Genomic DNA, 26,842 nt, shown 5'->3' on the forward strand with positions numbered 1-26,842 from the left:
AATCCAATTGAGCATGAATTTCACTTGCTGAAGACAAAACTGAAGGGAAAATGCCCAAAGAACAAGCAGGAAGTGAAGACAGCTGCAGCAGAGGCCTGGCAAAGCATCACCAGGGACCAAACCCTGCGTCTGGTGATGTCTATGTGTTCCACACTTCAGGCTGTCATTGACTGCAAAGGATTTGCAACAAAGTATTAAAAAATGACAATTTTATTTATGATTATATTAGTTTGTCCAATTACTTTTGGTCCCTTAAAAAGTGGAAGGCACTTATAAAATGTGTTGTAATTCCTACACCGTTCACCTGATTTGGATGTAAATACCCTCAAATTAAAGCTCAAAGTCTGCACTTAAAGCAGATCTTGATTGTTTCATTTCAAATCCATTGTGGTGTTGTACAGTGCTGGAATACTGAAAATTGTGTCAATGTCCAAATATTTATGGACCTAACTGTATATCGATATATATTCCATTTCTCTTTAAATCAAGCCCGAAAGGAGTAGGAAGAAGCAAAGCTTATTTAATCCTACCCCTTTTCCACTTAATCACAATTACTAACAAACACATTAGTTCTTGTTCTCAATTTCTAACATCATTTATATCTAATAATTCTAAATATGAGTGTTCTGAATAGTTAAAACCGTTATGTTTCACTTATTGAGATAACAATAACATATCTTGTTTTTCAATAGTTCAATAAATGTCACAATTCTTCTTTTTGTACTTTGTCAACACTTGTAGTTCAAATAGTCTCTTAAAGGTGATCATATTAGCACATTTTTTGACTTCTTTGCTTAATTTATCCATCATCCAACCCCAGTTTTGTACGTGCATGCAAATGTTTTCAGTTAAGAGTTTTCTCTCAGATTATACTCCTCCTCTTTTGTTGATAATAATTATTGTACATTATTGGGTAGCAGGTTATAGTTTGATTTGTACATCATTTGAGCTGTTTGCAAATGCACCAAACCAGCTAAATGGTTTCATTAGGGACAATTTAATATGAATTAATAACATCGAGTCTGTCTTTACAAAGATACTGATGCTCCATGTGACAGAGGTTTTAATTGAACAGTATGTTTGTTATGACTATGATACGGTATGACATGGATTGACGTTTCTTATTAGCAGGATTAACCAGCAGACAGAAAAAAGTAGGAGAAACCTCCTTTTGGCGCCAACGCTAAATGAATGCAGATTCAAGTGATTGATGGTGATATTGAACAAGTGACATCGTGTAAGTATGGTTGGCACACAGGGTCTGAGGCTCTTTTTAACACCAACAGCGGTCCTAAGAAGGTACAGTAAAACCCTGCTACAGCAACGCAGCACCAATTATCACGGCGAGCAAGGTGCTTTAACGATCCCGGGAATTCTAAGCATCAACATTAGAACACAAGCATTTCTGTGTGTACTCTATTGTTGGTTTTATAATTATGAACATTTGTTGTGGATTTTATTTCTTACTTTTGAAGTATTTAAATGACAATGTTCAACTTGAATTCCATAAAATTCCATAAAAATGAAAAGACATTGTTTTCCCAAAAAAAAGCGTATGTTTTTTTAAATTAAAAAATTGTATTGATCTTGTTTAATTGGAAGCTGGCTCGCCCCCCATCACACGGCCGTTGGATTAGAGGTTCTCTACAATCTAAAACTAGAAAAACTTAGGTTTTCGCTAAAAGGCTCGGCTCAAGCATTTGAAAGCTCATGGAGTCCTTTTTTGCTGTATGTCAACTCTCTTGACCTATGCCCAGACGCAGATGAGGAATAATCTCCCTTTTATTTATTAGTATTATTTTATTATATTTTTGTATTATTATATATTATTATTAACTTTTTATTTAATGTTATTATTATTATATATTTTTTTATATATATATAATTATTTTTTTTTTTTTAATTTATTTTTTTCTCCCTCTCTCTCCTTTTCATCCCGTCTGTCTGTCTCTGGCCTCGTACGTGTGTGTGTGTGTGTGTGTGTGTGTGTGTGTGTGTGTGTGTGTGTGAGAATGTGTCTGTCTTTGTCGTCTTACTTGTTATATAATTGTGCCATTTGTCCCTCGTTGGTGGGACCTGAGTGGGGTGGGAGGGTGGTTGGGTGGTTTGGGTTTTAAGGTAAAGGGTGTGAATAATTTACTGACTTTAAAATTGTACTGTTTCGACTTGCACTTTTTTCTGTCTATTTGAAAATGCCAATAAAAAAGTTGGAAAAATAAAAAAATAATAATAATTGTAGCGGTTCCGGGACCATTAGGCACTGAAACAGTTCCAATACTACCCTTGTGTGGTGTTCGGGTCTGTGGGACCCGTTTTCATTATTTATTAAAAGAAAAATGATACAATTAATTAACTTTTCAAACTGAGACTCACTGACTTTGGCTCATTTTCTGTGAAGAACATATATCAGAATACATATTTAATGACCACTCACCATACACCCCCCCTACAAATTACCATAACTTGCTCGATTTTCGACCAATTTACAAACGGTTTGCCTTGTTACAAATCTTATTACATGTAGATATGACATAGGATGCTGTACCTGTTGAAATTACCTCTTTCGCTTTTAAAAAAAAAGACTTAATTGTGCAACATAGTTGTGTAGGGTCAGTGTTAGTCAGTTCTCTGATTATTTTAAACTGTTTCAGAATATATTATTAAAAGCTATTTTTAACATTTTAAAATGTATGTTATTGCTGGTGGACCAGTTCTGGCTGAAAGATGTGATTATGGTGTTTGTTGTCTTATTATTTATTTGGGTCACATTTTGTATTACCCTGTATTGTGTTTATGTGGTATGAAATAACCTTCATCAGCGCGCGACATGTTTTTATCCACTTCTTCCTCCGTAAATCTTGATAGATATTGACGATGACCCGCCCTGCTATACTTCTGATTGGCTCTGAGCATTTTTCAGCATTTTTCGCCTGACCAATCAGAAAGAAGGGGACGTCTAAGCATACCCGCCCCCAAAGTGCCAAAAAGAAACATGACAGCGCGAGGAGAGATGCCAGGAGTACACAGAGAGCGCGCAGAAAGGCGTCGCGCGCGCACAGAAAGGCACCGCGCGCGCGCAAAAGGGTGTCGCACGCGATAACAGTTTTTATGCGCTCGGATTTTTGGCACTAATGAACGCCATACATTCTTCTGTTCAACTTGAATTCCATAAAATTCCATAAAAATGAAAAGACATTGTTTTCCCAAAAAAAAAGCGTATGTTTTTTTTAATTAAAAAATTGTAGCGGTTCCGGGACCATTAGGCACTGAAACAGTTCCAATACTACCCTTGTGTGGTGTTCGGGTCTGTGGGACCCGTTTTCATTTTTTATTAAAAGAAAAATGATACAATTAATTAACTTTTCAAACTGAGACTCACTGACTTTGGCTCATTTTCTGTGAAGAACATATATCAGAATACATATTTAATGACCACTCACCATACACCCCCCCTACGCATTTCTATTACATATAAGATGTCCGGGTCCACTGGTGTGGAAATTGATGTTCTGTGTAACGGTCATTTTCAGGCCTGGAGCTGGACTGCCCTCGCCTTAAAACTGTCACGATTGCACTCCAGATAACTTTTTTGTTTGTACGTTGTGCCTAAAATGTTTTGGACACTCGGGTGAAGAGAGGGGCGGAGCTTTCTACCGACCACCACCTGGTGGTGAGTTGGCTGCAATGGTGGGGGAGGATGCCGGACAGACCTGGCAGGCCCAAACGCATTGTGAGGGTTTGCTGGGAACGTCTAGCAGAGTCTCCTGTCAGAGAGAGTTTCAATTCCCACCTCCGGAAGAACTTTGAACATGTCACGAGGGAGGTGCTGGACATTGAGTCCGAATGGACCATGTTCCGCGCCTCTATTGTCGAGGCGGCTGATTGGAGCTGTGGCCGCAAGGTAGTTGGTGCTTGTCGTGGCGGTAATCCTAGAACCCGTTGGTGGACACCGGCGGTGAGGGATGCCGTCAAGCTGAAGAAGGAGTCCTATCGGGTTCTTTTGGCTCATAGGACTCCTGAAGCAGTGGACAAGTACCGACAGGCCAAGCGGTGTGCGGCTTCAGCGGTCGCAGAGGCAAAAACTCGGACATGGGAGGAGTTTGGTGAGGCCATGGAAAACGACTTCCGGACGGCTTCGAAGCAATTCTGGACCACCATCCGAAGCACCGTGTATGGCGAGGATGGTGTTCTGCTGACCTCGACTGCGGATGTTGTGGATCGGTGGAGGGAATACTTCGAAGACCTCCTCAATCCCACCAACACGTCTTCCTATGAGGAAGCAGTGCCTGGGGAGTCTGTGGTGGGCTCTCCTATTTCTGGGGCTGAGGTTGCTGAGGTAGTTAAAAAGCTCCTCGGTGGCAAGGCCCCGGGGGTGGATGAGATCCGCCCGGAGTTCCTTAAGGCTCTGGATGCTGTGGGGCTGTCTTGGTTGACAAGACTCTGCAGCATCGCGTGGACATCGGGGGCAGTACCACTGGATTGGCAGACCGGGGTGGTGGTTCCTCTCTTTAAGAAGGGGAACCGGAGGGTGTGTTCTAACTATCGTGGGATCACACTCCTCAGCCTTCCCGGTAAGGTCTATTCAGGTGTACTGGAGAGGAGGCTACGCCGGATAGTCGAACCTCGCATTCAGGAGGAACAGTGTGGTTTTCGTCCTGGTCGTGGAACTGTGGACCAGCTCTATACTCTCGGCAGGGTCCTTGAGGGTGCATGGGAGTTTGCCCAACCAGTCTACATGTGTTTTGTGGACTTGGAGAAGGCATTCGACCGTGTCCCTCGGGAAGTCCTGTGGGGAGTGCTCAGGGAGTATGGGGTATCGGACTGTCTGATTGTGGCAGTCCGCTCCCTGTATGCTCAGTGCCAGAGCTTGGTCCGCATTGCCGGTAGTAAGTCGGACACGTTTCCAGTGAGGGTTGGACTCCGCCAAGGCTGCCCTTTGTCACCGATTCTGTTCATAACTTTTATGGACAGAATTTCTAGGCGCAGTCAAGGCGTTGAGGGGATCTGGTTTGGTGGCTGCAGGATTAGGTCTCTGCTTTTTGCAGATGATGTGGTCCTGATGGCTTCATCTGGCCAGGATCTTCAGCTCTCGCTGGATCGGTTCGCAGCCGAGTGTGAAGCGACTGGGATGAGAATCAGCACCTCCAAGTCCGAGTCCATGGTTCTCGCCCGGAAAAGGGTGGAGTGCCATCTCCGGGTTGGGGAGGAGATCTTGCCCCAAGTGGAGGAGTTCAAGTACCTCGGAGTCTTGTTCACGAGTGAGGGAAGAGTGGATGGTGAGATCGACAGGCGGATCGGTGCGGCGTCTTCAGTAATGCGGACGCTGTATCGATCCGTTGTGGTGAAGAAGGACCTGAGCCGGAAGGCAAAGCTCTCAATTTACCGGTCGATCTACGTTCCCATCCTCACCTATGGTCATGAGCTTTGGGTTATGACCGAAAGGACAAGATCACGGGTACAAGTGGCCGAAATGAGTTTCCTCCGCCGGGTGGCAGGGCTCTCCCTTAGAGATAGGGTGAGAAGCTCTGCCATCCGGGAGGAGCTCAAAGTAAAGCCGCTGCTCCTCCACATGGAGAGGAGCCAGATGAGGTGGTTCGGGCATCTGGTCAGGATGCCACCCGAACGCCTCCCTAGGGAGGTGTTTAGGGCACGTCCGACCGGTAGGAGGCCGCGGGGAAGACCCAGGACACGTTGGGAAGACTATGTCTCCCGGCTGGCCTGGGAACGCCTCGGGGTCCCACAGGAAGAGCTGGACGAAGTGGCTGGGGAGAGGGAAGTCTGGGCTTCCCTGCTTAGGCTGCTGCCCCCGCGACCCGACCTCGGATAAGCGGAAGAAGATGGATGGATGGATGGACGTTGTGCCTAAACAAGTATTAATGCATAAAGGAAAAAAAAAATGTCGTTCCCACAGTTCCACGTCCTTTTTCAAATGTCATCAGGCTGAATGGCGCAGGAACCAGCTTGCCAAAGTCCCCGCTGCCAAGCAGTGACCGAAACCTACAGCAACAGGCGAAACCTGGCGATCCAGTAGGCGAGGGCAAAGGAGGGTGTCAACGTCGCGATGCTAGGGGATCTAACCGACACTGCAGAGCTGGTCTGCACAGTCACAGGCCGCAGGTCGGTACATGCACTGCCGTCGAGTCACTCCTGAGAAAAAGACTGACGCAACAGTGTGGCGTCATTTTGCAACTCAGCTTCGTGCCAGTTACAGATTACACCTAATTGTCATTGCTGCACGGCCGAGACACGATGAGCTGCTAACCAAGTATCAATTAAATGTGTCTTCATGTCAACTGCATTTACACTCCTAAGGCGTAAGATTTGATTTGGTCTTTTTTTATCTTAGCTTGTGCTTCTGGAAGTACCTTACCTGGCAATTTGATTGACAAACGGCTTGAGCTCTTTAGGATCGTACGCCCTGGCAAAGGACCAGCACACGTAGCAAGCTGCGTCACGGACATTGGAGCCAATGCTGCATGCTCCCCTCTTCTCGTCATAGGTCAGGGACCTGATGATGAGTGGCACAACTAAAAGAGAAAATAATTGATCAGTATAAATCCCTCAATAATTAAAACCTAGCGTGTGATTACTACAGTGTACTGTAAAGAGTATGGAAAGTAAACTGGATACAATTCAATGTAGTCGGTGACAGTATAGAGGTGCATCTCAAATTAAAATATAGTGCGAATTATAAGATTTCAGGAGTTCAATTCACACTAAGAAATTAAAAGGCTGAGGAAGTTTTTGTAGTTCATTGAATGAATGAAATAAGTTTGAATGAAATAAGTTTATTTCGGTCATATAATCAACCATCAACCATTCTGTGTGATCAGTTTAACAGTACAGATTAGACATATTTAACAATCACACACATTTAAGCGCAAAAAGAAAAGAAAAAGAATGACCGAAAAAGGAATACCGTATTTTCCGCACTATTAGCCGCACCTAAAAACCACACATTTTCTCAAAAGCTGACAGTGCGGCTTATAACCCGGTGCGCTTTATATATGGATTAATATTAAGATTCATTTTCATAAAGTTTAGGTCTCGCAACTACGGTAAACAGCCGCCATCTTTTTTCCCCGTAGAAGAGGAAGCGCTTCTTCTTCTACGGTAAGCAACCGCCAAGGTAAGCACCCGCCCCCATAGAAGAGGAAGCGCTTCTTCTTCTATTGTAAGCAACCACCCGCCCCCATAGAAGAAGAAGCGCGCGGATATTACGTTTCATTTCATTTGTGTGTTTACATCTGTAAAGACCACAAAATGGCTCCTATTAAGAGACACGCGTACAACGCAGAATTCAAACTCAAGGCAATAAGTCACGCAGTAGAACACGGAAATAGAGCAGCAGCAAGAGAAGTGAACATAAATGGTGCGTAGGTAGCGCCACTAAGACAGGGAGACAGCGCCGGACGACATACGCCAACATCTTCCAGTGGATTGTAAATGCCTGGGCGAATATATCGCTCTCAACTGTGGTCCGAGCTTTCCAGAAGGCAGGATTCACGGAACTGCTGGACAACAACAGCGACATTGACTCTGATGACTTCGACGAGACGGAGCCGGGCATTTTGGATGCCGTATTCGCCCAACTTTTTAATTCAGACACTGAAGAAGAATTCAAGGGATTTATGGATGAGGAATAATTTCAGAAAGTGAGCTTTAAATGTTTATTTTGTGTGTTGTGTGACATTAACGTTCGAGCAACGTTGAGTTATTGATGTTGCTATTGCTCTGCAGTAATTTGAGTGTTACTATTTTTGTGATTGCACATTTGCACATTACATTTTGGGGGTGAACAGAGTTGTTAGAACGCTGGTTTTTAATATATTATTAAAGTTTGACTGACCTATCTGACTGTTTTTTTGACATTCCCTTTAGCGCAGCGTAGGCGCGGCTTATAACCCGGGGCGGCTTATAGGTGAACAAAGTTTTGAAATATGCCATTCATTGAAGGTGCGGCTAATAACCCGGGGCGGCTTATAGTGCGGAAAATACGGTAGGCTGAAGTCAAGGCCTATCCTATACATTCACTGAAAATAAGATTACCAAGAACATCAATGTTAAAAAAAAACAATGGGATGAAAGTAATTGTTACTATATTTTATCATTTTCAATTATTTCACCTTTCAAGGTTTTCTTAAACCTTAACAAAGAACTACATGTCTTCAACTCATCGCTGAGCTTCTTCCACCATTTAACTCCTAAAACTGAAATACATTTGTATTTTATATTCCTTCTTACTTTACCTATTTCAAAAATCAATATCCCCCGTAAATGATAGTTTTCTCCTCTTAATTTAAATAAGCTAAGAATACAAGCTGGAAGGCTGTAGCTCTTTACTCCAAACATCATTTCCATTGCTTTTAAAAACACAATATGTGAACATTTGAACACATTAGAACTTATAAATAATGGATTGGTATGTTCATAGTAGCACGCTTTGTGTATTATTCTAATGACCCTTTTTTGAAGTTTAATTATTGGGTCTGTGTTTGTTCTATAAACATTTCCCCAAACTTCAACACAATATGTTAAATATGGAAAAATAAAAGAATAATATAACATATGCAGACATTTCTTATTCAGCATGTGTCTTAGTTTATAAAGAATAGCAATGAATTTGGATATTTTTCCCTTTATATATTCAATCTGCGGTTTCCAACATAATTTATGATCAATTATTATTCCCAAGAACTTAATTTCATATACTCTATCAATTACCACTTGATTTAATTTTGCTTCACAATTTGTCCTTGCACCACTAAACACCATAAATGTAGTTTTCTTATCATTCAATGATAACTTATTAATATCAAACCATTTTTTTAGCTAAATCAACTCAACCTCTAATATCCTCAGCACTTCCTTCAAGTCTTCTCCTGAACAATATACATTTGTATCATCTGCAAACATAATACATTGACATTTATTAGATACTGAACAAATATTATTTAAATAAAGTATAAATAACCTAGCCTTGCCGAGTCATTTGCTGATTAGAGCACAAACCAGCAGCTTACGACTGTTGCCAGCTGTTCAGACAATAATGGTTGCGTGTTGACTCATTTTCAGTGGATAGAAAATCTATACCGCTGTACAAACTGGACACTACTCTAAAACAGGGGTCTTCAACGTTTTCCAGGCCAAAGTCCCACAAATTGATGGAAGGAGTGAGCAGGGGACCACTTACTTAGCCTATATATCTTGTATGAAATTGTGTTTTAAACTAAACTGGTCTTAAAAGTACCTTGTTAAATTGTGGTTTCTGAGATAGGGTATGCTTATTTGTCAGATGCTTGTGTTTTTTTTTTGTTGCGTTACAAAACGATCCATTTTTCCCGATCCAAACACTTAAAACATAAGAAGGCTACTGGCTAATAATGGGCTCTCAGCCAATCACAGGAAACCTGAGCGAGTCTTGTGACAGACACAACAGTGATAGGGGAGTGTCCTCCTCGTTGGAAGGAAAGGTGAATAAAACAGTTTGTCTGAAAGACGTCTTCTGCCGCTATTTATGTGTTCACTATAGTGTGTTGGATCAATGTTAATTGTACTTTCAACCAAAAGTGTCATGAGCCCCCTGCAGACCCCCTGTTGAAGACCTATGTTCTAAAGTATATCCAAGCTTAGATTTATAGCAGAGGTTCTCAAACTTTTTTTGTTAACCAAGTACCACCTCAGAAAAAACTTGGCTCTCCAAGTACCACCATAATGACCAACATGAAAACACATTAGCATAGTAGGCCTAAGTATTCATTAAAAACAAAGCGGAGGTTTTATTTGACAAGCATATTTAATATTGTTGGCCACTGTAACACTACTAAGGCTGAAACGACGCGTCGACGTAGTCGACGTCATCGGTTACGTAAATACGTCGACGCCGTTTTTGTGCGTCGACGCGTCGCATATGTACGTCACACTACTGTCATGGCGGAGCGCAAAGCAGAAGATGCGAGCGAGGAGAAAAAAGCACGCCAAAAGTCATCAAAAGTGTGGGAGTATTTCAATAAACGGCCTAATAATGTTGTTGTATGCACACTGTGTCGAGTGGAAATGGCCTATCATAGCAGCACAACGGCTATGAACGAACATTTGAAAAGAAAACACCCGACAGCGTTCTTGCCATCACCATCAACTAGTCAATCGTCCGCGTGAGTATACGTTGTCATCATTACACAAAAACATGAATGTGTCATTTGTATCTGCGTTGTAAATTCATAAACTAAAGCACCGTTTCGCTCTGAGAGGCGCGTTTGGCGTGCCTGTTCAGTGTTTACAAAGACGCGCTCCTCTTTAACGCTGTGGAGAGGCGGGGCCGGCGAGCGAGCAGCGAGGCGGGGCGCGCCGGGAGCGACGCCGCAATCGTGCCCAGGTGCGTGATCCGCGCACCTGGGCACGATCATCCAATCTCCTCTCACTGAAGAAAAGGGGAGCAGCAGAGAGAGAGGGAAGAGAGACAGGAAGGAGGCAAAGTGAAGCTGACGTGGAGCGAGAGAGGAGGAGAGCCAGAGACAGAGGACGACGAGCGAGCGAGGAAGAGGAGCCGAAAAGCGAGGAAAGAAAGAGAAAAGAGTTGGAAGAGAAAAGACTTTGTGTAAAATTAAAAGATTGTAAACCTGGCAAAGCCGTCTGGCGTTCAGTCTGTCGGTCCTGAAAGAACCCCACGGCACAAGACGTGTCACAAATGCTAACGTTAATTAGTTATGCAAATACCTTTTACAACATTAACAGTTACATATACTATGTACAAACCAACAATTAACTTTCACTTTAATCATACTATCATTGTTGTGTTATTAAGCAAAATAAGCAATACTTTTACTTTTGTTGAAATGTTTACACTGTACACTTTTTTGTATTGGATGTTTATCTTTATTTTTGCACATTTTAGCAAATAAGCAATACTTTTACTTTTGTTGAAATGTTTACACTGTTGTTACAGAATATTTCCGTTTTGCACTTTTTTGTATTGGATGTTTATCTTTATTTTTGCACATTTTAAAGCAAAATAAGCAATACTTTTACTTTTGAAATGCTTATACTATTGCAGAATATTAAGATTTGCACTGGATGTTTACTTTTATATTTGCACATTAAAAAGCAAATAAGCTACTTTTAATTTTGTTAAATGTTAAAAGTTTTAAATGTTTACATTGTTACAGAATATTTTGTCATGTTGTTGTCAATGTTGACTGAGTGGCCATACTTTTTTTTTTGTAAATAAAAGCCATGCCTTTTGAAAAAACTGGCCTACATTTATTTTTTCATCTTCATTTTAAATAAATAAAAAAAATCGGTGAAAGGAAAAATAATCTATAGATTAATCGAAAAAATAATCTATAGATTAATCGATAGAAAAAGAATCGTTAGCTGCAGCCCTAAACACTACACAAAGTTTGAACAGTTACACTGTGTTTGAATATTTGATTAAGTAATTCTTTGGTGTACCACTCGATGGAGCCGTGTATGGAGAGAGTATGGCCAACCTGGTTTCAGGCGATCTCCTCAATGATTGGTCAAAAGGCACGCACATGACTACAGAGCGCCATGTTTGCTACCAACTTTGAGCTGATGCTATGTTTGCGGTGCTTTTCCGTTGTGTAAAAATGCCATGTTGTGCAGCACGGATATGTACCACCCGCGTGAATAACCCAGAAAAAGGTATGGGAAGTGAAGGTTCGCCGTCAACACTGGAGAGCCACCAACTACAGAGTCTTGTGCGAAGTAAACACACGACACAATGTCTGCGTTTTGTCCAGGACAGAACACACAGAAGATAATACAAACAACAACTAATTTAAGAGATGTATATTAAAATACACTATCCTTGAATCTCAGTGAATCTATAATAATGCTATTCGGTAACAGCATGGGAGAAAGTCAAACACAAATATAAATAGACTGTGCAGACATTTAAAGAGTAAACAAAATCAAATTTGTGGTGTAATAATGAATGATAAAATGAACTGGAAATCTCATATAAAAATATACAACATAAAGTGGCAAGAAATACGTCAATAATGAATAAAGCTAAATATGTTCAGGACCAAAAATCACTCCATATTCTCTGCTGTTATATGGAGTGTTACCATATCTAAGTTTTTGTGCAGAAATATGGGGAAAAGTCATAATTTTGCCGTGATTGTTGGTCCAAAGCTGATAAAGATTTTGGCAAAAGGTATGGTAGCACTTTTTTTTTTTTTGGTCGCTCTATGTATTCTTTTACATTTTATGTGGCGTCGAGTAGGTAATAGAGAGCCTGCTGGCCACTAAACACTGTATGAATGTAGCAGCAGAGTGCGTCACGTATGGCCGCAAAATTATTATTTGACAAAATAAAAGCTTGCTTTATTGTAATATATGAGCTGGGGTATGTTTAGAACTACATTTAGACATGATTCAAGTTAAGTTAAAGTTAAAGTACCAATGATTGTCACACACACACTAGGTGTGGTGAAATGTGTCCTCTGCATTTGACCCATCCCCTTATTCACCCCCTGGGAGGTGAGGGGAGCAGTGAGCAGCAGCGGTGCCGCGCCCGGGAATCATTTTTGGTGATTTAACCCCCAATCCCAACCCTTGATGCTGAGTGCCAAGCAGGGAGGTAATGGCTCCCATTCTTATAGTCTTTGGTATGACTCGGCCGGGGTTTGAACTCACGACCCACCCATCTCAGGGCGGACACTCTAACCCAGGGGTGCTCATTACGTCGATCGCGATCTACCGGTCGATCTCGGAGGGTGTGTCAGTTGATCACCAGCCAGGCATTAAAAAAATAGTCCTAAAAATGAGCGATCATAAATCTTCACTATGACGTCACTTTCGTCACTTGATTGACATTCACGGCACCCGAGGGTCTTTTGAGATGACGCTGGCTGCTGCCAGCTCATTAAAATTACCGACTGGAAGGCGAGAAACACTTTATTTCAACAGACTCTGGCGCCGTACCTGTCGTCAAAACTCCAAAGACCGACTGCACAGTTGCACAATAAAAGCTCTGCTTCATCCTGCCTGCGCTACCAAAATAAGAGTCTCAGAAAGCTGGCGTGCACAAGCTAGCAAGCTATGGAGTTTGCCGACAATGTATTTCTTGTAAAGTGTATACAAAGGAGTACGGAAGCTGGACAAATAAGATGCCAAAAACCAACCACTTTCATGTGGTATTGGACAGAAAGGAGGACTTTTTTTCTCCTCCATTCGAAAATGCGGACGTTATCATCACCACTGTCTGATTCCTATCAATGCAAGTCATCAGAATCAGGTAATACACCAACTTATATTCTTGTCTTCATGAAAGAAAGGAATCTATATGTGTTAAACATGCTTGTATTATCTTTAACCACCTTTAACTTGTTAACAATATTAACTATATGTGTTAAACATGCTTGTATTATCTTTAACCACCTTTAAGTTGTTAACAATACTAACTATATGTGTTAAACATGCTTGTATTATCTTTAACCACCTTTAAGTTGTTAACAATATTAACTATTTGTGTTAAACATGCTTGTATTATTTTTAACCACCTTTAACTTGTTAACAATATTAACTATATGTGTTAAACATGCTTGCATTATCTTTAAACACCTTTAACTTGTTAACAATATTAACTATATGTATTAAACATACTTGTCTTATCATTAAACACCTTTAATGTATTAACAATATTAACTATATGTGTTAAACATGCTTGCATTATCATTAAACACCTTTAACTTGTTAACAAAAACATATATTTCATAAATAAGTAAATATAAATGATATATATGAATGAGGTAGATCCCCACGACTTGATCAATTGAAAAGTAGCTCGCCTGCAGAAAAAGTGTGAGCACCCCTGCTCTAACCACTAGGCCACTGAGTTGGAGTATTTTGGTGTATTTTGTCAGGAAAACTAACGTCAACATGACAACAATTGCATGCTTTGGGGTACAGCCACGCAAAGCTTTGATAGCAGAGATGGCGTCTGTTGTTTATTTGGCCATACTCTCTTAATACACGACGCACCAGTTTGAGAATCACCGTTTTATAGTACTGTCCATTGAGAAGATACAATGAAATGGTTGTTGAAATGTAAGGGACATACTCATTTTTGTGAAAAACCGTAACACATGCATCTCTTCCTGGTCACCTCTCGAAACCACATTTGAATATTCAGCGGCTGCGGTGACAACGCAGTGAGTGCAGCCCGCTAAAAGACACGGCGTGACCCGAAACAAGACCAGATGACTGAAGGCGCCCACCTTGGCGCATCATGCAAACCGTGGCTTGAGGCTTGACTAATATCAGGAACAATGATGTTGCCCGAGGGCCCTGCTGTTTGAGCTCAGGCCACACCCTCTGGGTGAGACAACACATCAGAAAGAGGAACTCACCACACAACTAATATCAATACACATGCTGGGTCACACACAAACACGCTCTCAAGTCATATTAGGAGCAACTATCCCGACCAGACCGAGGAACTGCTCGTCAGACACGACTACCAGTTGGACTTAGAGCAGGTAAAAGCTATTTTAACAATTCCTAAAGAAAGATACACTATGTTAGGATATTCGGACACTTTTGTGTCATTGGTGATGATTGTTCTCACCAATGTGTGTATAATTTCCCCAGCATGGAAGATTAATGTAAATATGATAGAAATAGATAAATATACTGCAAACATTTAACCTAAAAAAAAACATTTTAGAGCTAATTGGAGTTCTTTGTGAGGGAGTGGCAGAAACTTGAGGGACAACTTCTTGCGACAGCGCATGACAAGCAGGTTTCTCAGAGCAGCGACACAACTTTAGGCGATGTTTCATCTCTAAGGAAGGTGCCACATAGTCTGGACACTTCTTTTTTCACATCCACGGAAAGATTTGTGAGGCGTAAAGAAGCTTTTCCTCAAATTTGTTAGCGAGCGTCAGTGATGCATCTGCAGGTGTAGTCATGGGAAACAGGTGGCTCCAGGTTCCCACACAGCTAGCAGTGAGCTGGGGAAAGGAGCAAGTTACAGCAAGTCCGTGTCAGTAAGTTAAACCAACACCTGCGTTGTAGCGGCTTTAGGATGAGTGATATTTGGTGGATACGGATGAAGGCATTTTACGCAGCTGCTAATTACCCAAAACCCCAAGCAGACAGCATACGAAGCGTCGGCATGCACATTTATTTGCATACGTTTTGCATATTCAACCCTGTCTTGTTTGTTATCTAACCAGTTTGCAGCAGTTGTAGAAATACATTAGCCCTAGGGTGCACTGTTTTGGACAGATAGAGATTTTGCGCTAATATTTGCAAAAACTTATATTTTCCCAATGCGTTCTGGTATTTCATTTAACACAACTACCAGTATTTGCAAAAGTATAACCAGGGGGAAATTAATCAGCATTTGCGAATTCAAAAAAAGTTTCCATTTTGGGTTCCTTTCAAGTGTATGATTGTTTATTTAATTTAATGTTGCCATCAGAGGTGGGTAGAGTAGCCAGAAATTGTACTCAAGTAAGAGTACTGTTACTTTAGAGATTTATTACTCAAGTAAGGAGAAGTCACCCAAATATTTACTTGAGTAAAAGTAAAAAGTATGTTGTGAAAAAACTACTCAAGCACTGAGTAACTGATGAGTAACATACACACACATATCATATATATATATACACACATTATATATATATATATATATATATATATATATATATATATAAACATACATATATATATATACAGTATTTCATCCATCCATCCATTTTCTACCGCTTATTCCCTTTGGGGTCGCGGGGGGCGCTGGAGCCTATCTCAGCTACAATCGGGCGGTAGGCGGGGTACACCCTGGACAAGTCGCCACCTCATCGCAGTATACAGTATTTCATTTATATTTATTTATTTTTCCGTTTTTGTTTACATGTTAAAGGTGTTTTAATGAATATACATGCATGTTTAACACATATAGATTCTTTCATGAAGACAAGAATATAAGTTGGTGTATTACCTGATTCTGATGACTTGCATTGATTGTAATCAGACAGTAGTGATGATAACGTCCATGTTTTCAAATGGAGGAGAGAAAAAAAGTTCCTCCTTTCTGTCTAATACCACATGAAAGTGGTTGGTTTTTGGCATCTTATTTGTCCAGCTTCCATATTCGTTTTTATACACTTTACAAGAAATACATTGGCGGCAAACTCCGTAGCTTGCTAGCTTGTTTGCGCTGGCTTTCGGAGACTCTTATTTTGAAAGCGCAGGCGCGATGGAGCGGCACTTTTATTGTGAAGACAGGAACTGTGCAGTCAGTCTTTAGGCTTTTGACGGGATGTACGGTTGGAAAAAAAAAGGGTCTTTTTCCTTCACACTTTTGATTGATTGATTGAAACTTTTATTAGTAGATTGCACAGTACAGTACATATTCCGTACAATTGACCACTAAATGGTAACACCCCAATAAGTTTTTCAACTTGTTTAAGTCAGGTCATGTGACCGCCTGGCTCTGTTTGATTGGTCCAACGTCACCAGTGACTGCATCTGATTGGTGGAACGGAGTGAACGTCACCAGTGACTGTATTTGTTGAAACGCAGGCACTATGAAGGTCTGTCTGACAGACCAAAACAAACAAAGCGTGCATTATCAGATCGATAAAAATTAGTAGCGAGCTGAATGTAGATAAAAGTAGCGGAGTAAAAGTAGCGTTTCTTCTCTATAAATATACTCAAGTAAAAGTAAAAGTATGTTGCATTAAAAGTACTCTTAGAAGTACAATTTATCCCAAAAGTTACTCAAGTAGATGTAACGGAGTAAATGTAGCGCGTTACTACCCACCTCTGGTTGCCATGGAATCAGACAATTGCTATTACTGGCTCTTTTACCGAAATTACTTGAGAATAGCTCAAATTTAAGTTAGAAGTTATGCTGCCATGTCTTTGCATATTTTTATGTAGTTGTTAGTGTGAGGTAACTCTTCTACTCTTAAACCTGACTTACTGACTGTGTTGGTATTAAAGTCAAATTGACTCCATATTTTTGTACACAACTCAGTGGACTCTACAAAACACCCACTGGAGCCTTAAGGTTTTGCGCCACATCACCACTAAATTTGGTACACACATACAGTACATGTAGGGGAATGAAAAGCACATGTCTATAAAATGTGAGGACGATTAATTGAAAAACATGCCCGCCATCAAGCATCTTTGCAGTAACATGAGTCAGACTTAGCAAGAAATTACCTAAAAGTCACTGACCATTTGTCCAATGATCATAAAACTTTGAGGATGAATGTATTACATGTATGCCAGTAGAAGTGAGAATCTTTGGCCACCTCACAAATTGATTACGATTACGATTCAGGAGCTATGAATTGATTAAGTTAAAGTTAAAGTACCAATGATTGTCACTCACACACTAGGTGTGGTGAAATGTGTCCTCTGCATTTGACCCATCCCCTTGTTCACCCCCTGGGAGGTGAGGGGAGCAGTGGGCAGCAGCGGTGCCGCGCCCGGGAATCATTTTTGGTGATTTAACCCCCAATTCCAACCCTTGATGCTGAGTGCCAAGCAGGGAGGTAATGGGTACCATTTTTTTATAGTCTTTGGTATGACTCGGCCTGGGTTTGAACTCACAACCTACCGATCTCAGGGCGGACACTCTAACCACTAGGCCACTGAGTAGTAAAATCAATTATTGATGCATCTTTATTTTATTTATATTGATTCAGTTTTATATTTATTTTTGTTTTTCTAAATAAGCGTTCATCGCTTACAACTTTTAAAAACAGTGCATTTGTAATAAGAAATGTCCATCACTCTTCTTAAATTCATGGAAATGTGTGCAAATCCAAATTGCAATGCATCTAAAAATCGATCATTGTATTTCCCCCACCTCTATACGCTAGCATGTCTTCCAAAGTGTTTTGCCCACAACCAATAGGGTGGACCACAAAGTCATGCTGAAAAACTAAGAGGCCATTGTCATGTGGACAGATGAATCTTAGAATGCCATTGTTGAGGGTTAAAGCTTTTATCTTAGTAATGTGTTCACTGATTTTTTTTTTTATAGACAAGCTAGAGATGGACACTGCTCAAGAACGCAAGCCAAAAAGGCCTCACTACATTCCTCGACCGCTTGGGAAGCCATTCAAGTACCAGTGTTTCCAGTGTCCATTTACCTGCAATGAGAAGTCCCACCTCTTTAACCACATGAAATATAACCTGTGTAAGAACTCCATCTCTCTGATGTCACAGAAAAATGGTCCAACGGCCCGACAGGACAAGACAGCAGCAAAGGCCACCCTAGTAAAGTCAATGGACTGTCAAAACTTGCCAGGCGGTGCATCCATCAATCAGGACAAACAGCAGGCTAAGGAGAACAAAGACGAGGTGAGAGATGCAAGTGAAGAGGTCAATGTTGGGTGTGAAAATCCAATCAAAAGGGGAAAAGGAAGGGAAGAGGAACGTCCAGCAGGAGAAAACCAGGACAGCAAAGACACTAAGTCAATGCCACGCCGCCAATCTGCCTTCTCCCTGGTCACACCCAACCGTGACGAAGCCTTCAACACACCCATGCAGCCATCAGACCATCCACAAATTCCTCATTTCAATCGCCCTGCATTTCCAATAACGTTTAAGCCATTCCCCGCTCCAATTGGTCTAGAATACTCTCCTTATCTCCTACCTGACCAACATCTCTCCACGCAATACTACCACCCTGCCAACCAACATGCAAATGAGCTTGATTCTTCTTTTCGGCGAGAGGTCCCAAATCCCCAAAGGCCAGTGGTGCCACATGGCACTGCTTCGCCACTTCCTGCTTCACTCTTCCCACCATACCAATACAGATACTGCCACCCAGTCCACCCCTTTCATTATGGCCTGTACAGACCCCATGACATCTCCATGCCCATCACAGCATCAAGATATATTCCCTTGGACTGGTACCAGCAAACTCTCAGCTCTAAAGATCACAATGTATACATACAATCCCATCCCTGTCATTTCAACGCCATCGAACAAGAGCAGCTAGAACACAGGCAAAGGGAAGACAAGGCAACCAGGCTGAGCCCCAAGGAGGGATGTTCTGCTTTGGGATCCCCTGACAGACCAAGTCATGCACAGGTCATCCAGAAGGACGGAGGTCAGGCGCCACAGGACACCAACGTGGACAAGCGGCTGCCATCGACAGTGGCTCAGCATATGCAGACCAACGCCAGGCATAAAGATACAGCGGAGAGCTTGCTGCAGCTAGGAACTCTGCTTGTAGATAGAGGGTAAGCAAATGACCAATGTTCAGTATCTTTTTATGTCATCAACAAAGCTCTCTCTCAATGTTCCAGTGTATTATTCATCAGAATAGTGCTGCCCAGATGAGTTGTGCCATAAGTGATGTAGCTCAAGTTCATTACGTTGCAGTAAACGACTTAAGCATCCACAAAGCCTCTGTTGAATGACGTGAAGTACTGCACTCCACTTTTAGGATCAAGTAATCCCTGTGGTACAAGAACCACTGGTGGTACACAGGCTCCATCAAGTGGTATGCAGTAACAACAGCGCATTTGAATTTGTGGTTTCCATGCAAGTATTTTGCTGCTGCACAAAAGGCCCAAAATTCAGAGCTAAATCGTGATAGCAATGACAGTTTTGAGAAACACTGGATTAATTGATGATTCAGTAGAGGATACCAACCTCAAGCCGATTATTTCTATTGATACATTCACTAGAACAACCAAACCCTCTGTTCAAAGCGTAATTTTGGGAGTCAACATACTGCAACATTTTTGGGAACATGATAACTTTAATCATTGGAGCGCTAACTTAATCTATTTTACAGATCATCTGACAACAGCAGATATTGCGCTGTGTCTGAGTCATGTCCCAAAACTACATCCGAACATGAAGACGAGGACAACGGAGACGATCCAGCACCGCTAAACCTCTCAACGAGAAACCAAGACAAAGACAGATTTTCAGCCGACCACAGAGACCAGCCAAAGGGGGCAGAGTTACCCCTGAACCACACCCTTTGTTCTTCTCAGGCTAGCTCTTCAGATGATCCTCAGCTGAGTGCGGATGAAGAAACCTTTGACCAGAGGCAGAATGCAGCGCTCGCGCTCTGTCAGCTCTACGTAGCGAGCACGGCTGCCTCTTTATGTGACTTTGAGCCCGCAGAGGGACTCAAGGAAGATGACGTAGGTCCCCAAAAGACAAAACGTACGACCAGGGCGACCATGACAGGTGTGAAACGAGCACACCAAGCTAAAACAAACAATAAAGCAAACAAGAGAGCTAAAGTGACAAAGCGGAATGTGAGGAGGAGGAGACCTCGCCGCAGCTAAGCATATAATATTATTTTGTATTAATTGGTGAAAAGCTTTGATCTAATCAGCCTGTGGAACATCATCACTGAAGCACTGAAAGACTGTAAATAAAACACTGCCTGTAATGTACAGTATGTAAATATGGTTTTATGTTGTAATTGTACACACACTGGACACAACATTAGGTAGACCTCCATAATATGAGCGACCGACTTATGTACATGTTTGCTCTTGTGGTTGTATTTTAAAGGGTTGTCTCTAATATTGTGGGTACCCCATTTAACCATATGAGTAGAGAAAATGCTGTTTACCAAATGTATTTACTCTAATAAACATAAACTCGAAATTGAGCATTATTGACACAAATATCTGTAATGTATTAACATGTGTACCATATTTTTTGCATCATATTTCTTGGCTGCTCGGCAGTTTTAGAACGATCTTACATTAGCATTAGCACTCCTCTAGGGTTTGCTGGATTGCTAACAAACCTTTGAAACGGTCAGGTCTCTTCAGGTGAGTGTGTAAGTCACAGGAAAAAAGCTCAGACTCTCTTGGGGAAAAATCAATTTGTTGGTTTGTATAAATCTGTTGTCCCTAAATATAAGACAACCCTTTTTTTTTTTAGACTTTTTTTCCAGGTGTGAAATACTGTCTTGTATTTGATTCAAAATGTATATTGGTGACAAGGATTCTTTATAGAGTATGTTCATATAAAAATATGGGCACTTTTTGTGACGTCGTTTGAAGAAAAACTGAAAAAAGACAAATAAATACACATACTCACATCAATGGCGCATGTACTGATTTGTAAATACCGGCCACCTACCGTCTGTCAATCTGGAAGGCAGCAGCAGGCCTCTCCGTCCAAGTTCCGCCAGAGCCAGACATCCTCCATGCCAAGTGTTGTCTGTTTCCTGGAAGCTTCAACATGAACACACACACTATTATTAACAACTAACAGCTACTAAACAACAGCACAGCATGAAAGCAGTGAAGTACCTGAAGCAATCTAGGACTGATGCGACCACCTCATCTGCCAGCTCCTTGGGTAGCCTCCCAGTCACCCTCCCGACACTTAACGGGTTAGAAACACACAGTTTAATATTTAGAGACATGCAACACCAAAATGTAGCAAGAATGTTTTACTATTAAGAACATTGATACCCTTTTGCTGCAGACCAACGCACAATTGTTTCCTTATCCTTAAGTCCCACCAGTAGATGCTCTAACAACACATCCAAGAACACATTGGATTATCTTCTACAGGTAACTTCAGATGTACGTATTATTTAGAACCTCACCAATAACGGTCTCTAACTCTTCAGGAATGTCGTAATCCTCCTCCGCTTGTGTCCCACCGGGCTCTGTTGAGGGAGTGTTGGTCAAAAGGGTGGATGCTATGGACCTGCTTCCTCTCTGGTACCTACAAACATCAACACACATGGAGGAGCAAGTCTGTCATGTTAAAGCTAACTAGCAGCACATGTTTTATGTTAAATGAACAGATATCAGGTTTGTGTCTGACCTCCAATGGGCCAAGCAAGGCTTCAGGTAGGTGAGGCCCAGTCTCTGAATGAGTTTGACATTGAGCTTCCTTAGCATGGCCTCGCTGCTCTCTGACAAATGTTTTTGTTCCAGACACTTCAAAACTGTAGAAGCTGTAGGATGACAATAGCATTCATGGTAATAAAAAACACTTAAAATAATGATAAACATGAATAGATAAAAGCACATTTCTATGAAATGAAAGGATCTGTTTTTATTTTGAGAGACACCTAATCTGTTTGCATGCAAACATCTGCCCAAGACACTATTATTTGTATTCACAAATCTTTGTGACTACAGGCAAAAGATGTCCAAAGACCTGTGCTGCCATGGTGAAATAAGCCTGTTAGAGATTCCAGGGCCTGAGAATGCATAAGATGGACAGCGTGGAGGGGATGCTGCTGACGACCTTCACAGAGTAGCCACTGAAGCCCTCCTGATCCACTGTAACTCAGTACATTACACTGCTGCAGCAGACAAAACAGCCCTGAATAGAATGGCGAGAGAAGCTAAAAAAAAGATATTGCTGCCTCTCGCTACCTCAGCAGAGCAACAAAGTTCCTAGCTCCTCTAACCTGGGAAACTACTGGTTCCAACTGTTGCCTTTTGGCAGGCACTACAGATGAGTCAGATCACATACATCCAGACTCAGGGAGTTTCTTTGCTAGGGCCATCTGTGTCCTCGACAATTATTTGCAGTGAATCTGCTGCCACGGTGCTCTTTTTACTTTACATTGTATTATTCTCTATTAAATGTGGTGCGATAATATTTTTGGATATACATTATTTCTTACATGAACATTTGCTTTGGTTTTGGTATGATTTGGTCTTTAGGGTTAAATTACAAACACCCAGGTACCACACATGGCTGATTTTGTGATACCTTTTAAATCAGAGCTAGGCAAATTAAGGCCCGGGGGCCGCATGCGACCCGTTAAGCTTTTCAATCTGGCCCGCTGGACATTCCCAAATTATTTTTGTAGATCTTTAAAATTGAAAGTGTAGCTGCCATTATGATGTGCAGTGATGTATTCAAATGACTGTAAGTCTTGAACTATACTGAGTATTTCAATGGTTGGAATCTGCACTTTTGCATGATATACTAGTTACTATGGTAATCTAATTAGTTACTATGGTAATCTAATTAGTTACTATGGTAATCTAGGTCACAGCAGCTCAGACAAGGCACCAAGCAGTGTGGGTGGGGAGCGTTTCCACAGAGTGTTTCCAGAGTGGCCAGCCTGAAATGTGGGTGTCAGGGACAGAGGCGAAAGGATATTTTTACAACAAAAGTTCTAAAGCTTAGTGATGTATCAGACGTATCAGATCGTAAGTGAGTTTTTTTGTTTTGTTCTGCTTGATTGGAAAATATGTAGACCAAGAGGGTGTGTGACGTTCATATGTTGTCGATATTCAGTTATTTATCGTCCATCCATCCATCCATCTTCTTCCGCTTATCCGAGGTCGGGTCGCGGGGGCAGCAGCCTAAGCAGGGAAGCCCAGACTTCCCTCTCCCCAGCCACTTCGTCCAGCTCCTCCCGGGGATCCCGAGGCGTTCCCAGGCCAGCCGGGAGACATAGTCTTCCCAACGTGTCCTGGGTCTTCCCCGTGGCCTTCTACCGGTCGGACGTGCCCGAAACACCTCCCTAGGGAGGCGTTCGGGTGGCATCCTGACCAGATGCCCGAACCACCTCATCTGGCTCCTCTCGATGTGGAGGAGCAGCGGCTTTACTTTGAGCTCCTCCCGGATGACAGAGCTTCTCACCCTATCTCTAAGGGAGAGACCCGCCACCCGGCGGAGGAAACTCATTTCGGTCGCTTGTACCCGTGATCTTGTCCTTTCGGTCATGACCCAAAGCTCATGACCATAGGTGAGGATGGGAACGTAGATCGACCGGTAAATCGAGAGCTTTGCCTTCCGCCTCAGCTCCTTCTTCACCACAACGGATCGATACAGCGTCCGCATTACTGAAGACGCCGCACCGATCTGCCTGTCGATCTCACGATCCACTCTTCCCTCACTCGTGAACAAGACTCCGAGGTACTTGAACTCCTCCACTTGGGGCAAGATCTCCTCCCCAACCCGAAGATGGCACTCCACCCTTTTCCGGGTGAGAACCATGGACTCGGACTTGGAGGTGCTGATTTCCATCCCAGTCGCTTCTCACTCGGCTGCGAACCGATCCAGTGAGAGCTGAAGATCTTGGCCAGATGAAGCCATCAGGACCACATCATCTGCAAAAAGCAGAGACCTAATCCTGCAGCCACCAAACCAGATCCCCTCAACGCCTTGACTGCGCCTAGAAATTCTGTCCATAAAGCTTATGAACAGAATGGGTGACAAAGGGCAGCCCTGGCGGAGTCCAACCCTCACTGGAAACGTGTCCGACTTACTGCCGGCAATGCGGACCAAGCTCTGACACTGATCATACAGGGAGCGAACCGCCACAATAAGACAGTCCGTTACCCCATACTCTCTGAGAACTCCCCACAGGACTTCCCGGGGTACACGGCCGAATGCCTTCTCCAAGTCCACAAAGAACATGTAGACTGGTTGGGCAAACTCCCATGCACCCTCAAGGACCCTGCCGAGAGTATAGAGCTGGTCCACAGTTCCACGACCGGGACGAAAACCACACTGTTCCTCCTGAATCCTAGGTTCGACTATCCGGCGTAGCCTCCTCTCCAGTACACCCGAATAGACCTTACCGGGAAGGCTGAGGAGTGTGATCCCACGATAGTTGGAACACACCCTCCGGTTCCCCTTCTTAAAGAGAGGAACCACCACCCCGGTCTGCCAATTCAGAGGTACTGCCCCCAATGTCCACGCGATGTTGCAGAGTCTTGTCAACCAAGACAGCCCCACAACATCCAGAGCCTTAAGGAACTCTGGGCGGAACTCATCCACCCCCGGGGCCTTGCCACCGAGGAGCTTTTTAACTACCTCGGCAACCTCAGCCCCAGAAATAGGAGAGCCCACCACAGATTCCCCAGGCCCTGCTTCCTCATAGGAAGACGTGCTGGTAGGATTGAGTTATTTATCGTTCGTAGTTAATATTGTAAATCCCACATTCTTTATTTTCATGTACATTCTGGGTGTCTCATTCAGTAAAATAATCTTGAATTCCATTTCGTTTTTTAAGGTCGTCTGTCATGAAGTTTTTAGCATTCAATCATTATTGTGAGGTTTTGTATTAGTGAAAAATATCTAAAAAAAGAGATATACCTGCCCCCAGACACAATTGTTTCTCTAAATTTGGCCACTGAGTCAAAATAATTGCCCAGGCCTGTTTTAAATGAATGCTGAAAGTCAACACTTGAATCATATCTTAAATGTTTCACGTCAAATATACTATGGTGAACATCCTAAGGGGAACCTACCGTGCTGTAAGAGGTCGTCGCGTTTTCCGTGTTTAAAAAGTGTCGCCTGTTGGAACAGAGACAAGATGCAGATAAGACATGTTCAAACTTCTTCTTTCATTAATATCACTTATTAGATCGACGAAAAAACACATTGTTTCTGTGGGCAGGCCTCCGTTTTGAATGTGGATAACAAAACGGGGAGATATAATAGAAACACATTTTTCAAGTGCCACAAATACAACGACTTGCTTGGCTGACATCACCTTAACTAAAAAGGAAGTCATTTGACCTCCATCTTAACAAAAACATCAGACGTGTCATGTGGCTTCAATTCAATTAAATCACAGTACTTTAGCATTGGATATTAAATTGTCTTACAATATAGACTACAAAAATGTACACACACTATCACATGTGACCTGAGTGGGTGTTTACCAGGGACTGGAGAGCTCCATCCAGCAACATAATGGAGTGCACGGACTGGTCATTTGTTCGGAATATGGTTGTAAGGCTCCAGTCCAGAAAGTGTCTAAGGCACTTCTTTTGCACATCAGGACGTGTCATGAACCTGTAAACGACAATTATACATGAGTCAAGAACATAAAGTCGGTGTACAAAAATCAGTGTAATTAATACAGAAAAATTATGTGCATAAAAATTCAGTTTAAAAACAATTCTGAGCATAAATATTCAGTTAGAAAAAAATTATGTGTAAAAAAAACTCACTGTAAAAAAATCTGTGTAAAAAATCAGTTTAAAAAAGCTTCAGTGTAAAATAAATTTGGTGTAAAAAAAAAATCTGTGTAAGAAATTCAGTGCAGAAATATTTTGTGTTAAAAATGTATGTACAAAAATTTAGTGTATAAAAACTCAGAACAAAACAATTAAACTTTTTTTTTTAAATCTGTTTAAATAAGATTCAGTGTAAAATAAGTTTGGTGTAAAAACAAAATCTGTGTAAAAAAACATTCAATGCAAAAAAAAAAAATGTTCAGTGTAAAAATTCAGAATACAACAATTCAGTTTAAAAAATTCAGTGTGAAAAAAATTTGAATAAAACAATTCAATTTTGAAAAAATCAGGTTTAAAAAAGATTCAGTGTAAAATAAGTTTGGTGTAAAAAAAAATCTGTGCAAAAAAAAAATCAGTGTAAAAAATAAATGCACAAAAATTGTGTGCCTATAAATTCAGAATAAAATAATTCAGTTTAAAAAATCCAGTGTAAAAAAATGTAGGTTAAAAAAAAATTCAGTGTAAAAAAATTAATTGTAAAAAAAAAACAGTGTAAAAAAAATCAGTTTAAAAAAGCTACAGTGTAAAAAAAATCTGTGTAAAAAAATTCAGTGCAGAAAAATTATTTGTTTAATGTTTAAAATTTAAAATTTTATGTACAAACATTCACAATAAAACAGTTCAATTTTGAAAAATTCTGTGTAAAAAAATTTAAAAAAAAAAATCTGTGTAAAATAATTATGTTTCAAAAAAATTCTGTGTAAAAAAATCAGTGCAGAAAAAAATTAAATGTTAAAATTGAATGTACACAAATTCTGTGTATAAAAACTCAGTGTAAAAAAGTCAATTTTCCCACAAAAAATGTCTAATTTAGCGATACCATTCATTTTCTTTCCGATCCAATACATTAT

General features: G+C 41.4%; 2 protein-coding genes across 3 annotated transcripts in view; one reads left to right on the top strand and one right to left on the bottom strand.

The window, feature by feature from the left end:
* LOC140679755 (tubulin-specific chaperone D-like) overlaps positions 1-26,842 on the bottom strand; it is a 79,215-nt gene that overhangs the window by 38,717 nt on the left and 13,656 nt on the right. The window contains exons 7-14 of the mRNA XM_072915804.1: positions 25,635-25,767; positions 25,218-25,263; positions 21,817-21,949; positions 21,593-21,714; positions 21,456-21,516; positions 21,291-21,365; positions 21,118-21,212; positions 6,371-6,527 (exon numbers count right to left, since the gene is read on the bottom strand). Of these exons, the coding sequence (XP_072771905.1) occupies positions 6,371-6,527; positions 21,118-21,212; positions 21,291-21,365; positions 21,456-21,516; positions 21,593-21,714; positions 21,817-21,949; positions 25,218-25,263; positions 25,635-25,767 (822 nt within the window). The remainder of the gene's footprint in view (positions 1-6,370; positions 6,528-21,117; positions 21,213-21,290; positions 21,366-21,455; positions 21,517-21,592; positions 21,715-21,816; positions 21,950-25,217; positions 25,264-25,634; positions 25,768-26,842) is intronic.
* LOC133615117 (zinc finger protein 750-like) lies at positions 14,377-20,858 on the top strand. Of its 2 annotated transcripts, none has more exons than XM_061973473.2 (3): positions 14,377-14,507; positions 18,035-19,241; positions 19,802-20,858. In XM_061973473.2, exons 2-3 carry the CDS (start codon positions 18,046-18,048, stop codon positions 20,304-20,306), a joined length of 1,701 nt encoding a protein of 566 aa, XP_061829457.2. In that variant the 5' UTR covers positions 14,377-14,507; positions 18,035-18,045; the 3' UTR covers positions 20,307-20,858. The 2 variants fall into 2 exon arrangements, with proteins under 2 accessions (XP_061829457.2, XP_061829458.2); XM_061973474.2 differs by lacking the exon at positions 14,377-14,507 and adding an exon at positions 14,916-15,017.

This window comes from Nerophis lumbriciformis, linkage group LG22 (genome assembly GCF_033978685.3).
Source record: "Nerophis lumbriciformis linkage group LG22, RoL_Nlum_v2.1, whole genome shotgun sequence".
Taxonomy (NCBI): domain Eukaryota; kingdom Metazoa; phylum Chordata; class Actinopteri; order Syngnathiformes; family Syngnathidae; genus Nerophis; species Nerophis lumbriciformis.

What these genes read in the sequence shown, in the direction of transcription:
- LOC133615117 (XM_061973473.2), top strand. Translation starts at nt 18,046, where the DNA reads ATGGACACTGCTCAAGAACGCAAGCCAAAAAGGCCTCACTACATTCCT. An exon ending in ACTCTGCTTGTAGATAGAGG is followed by an intron (nt 19,242 to 19,801) that starts GTAAGCAAATGA and finishes TCTATTTTACAG; the next exon opens with ATCATCTGACAACAGCAGAT.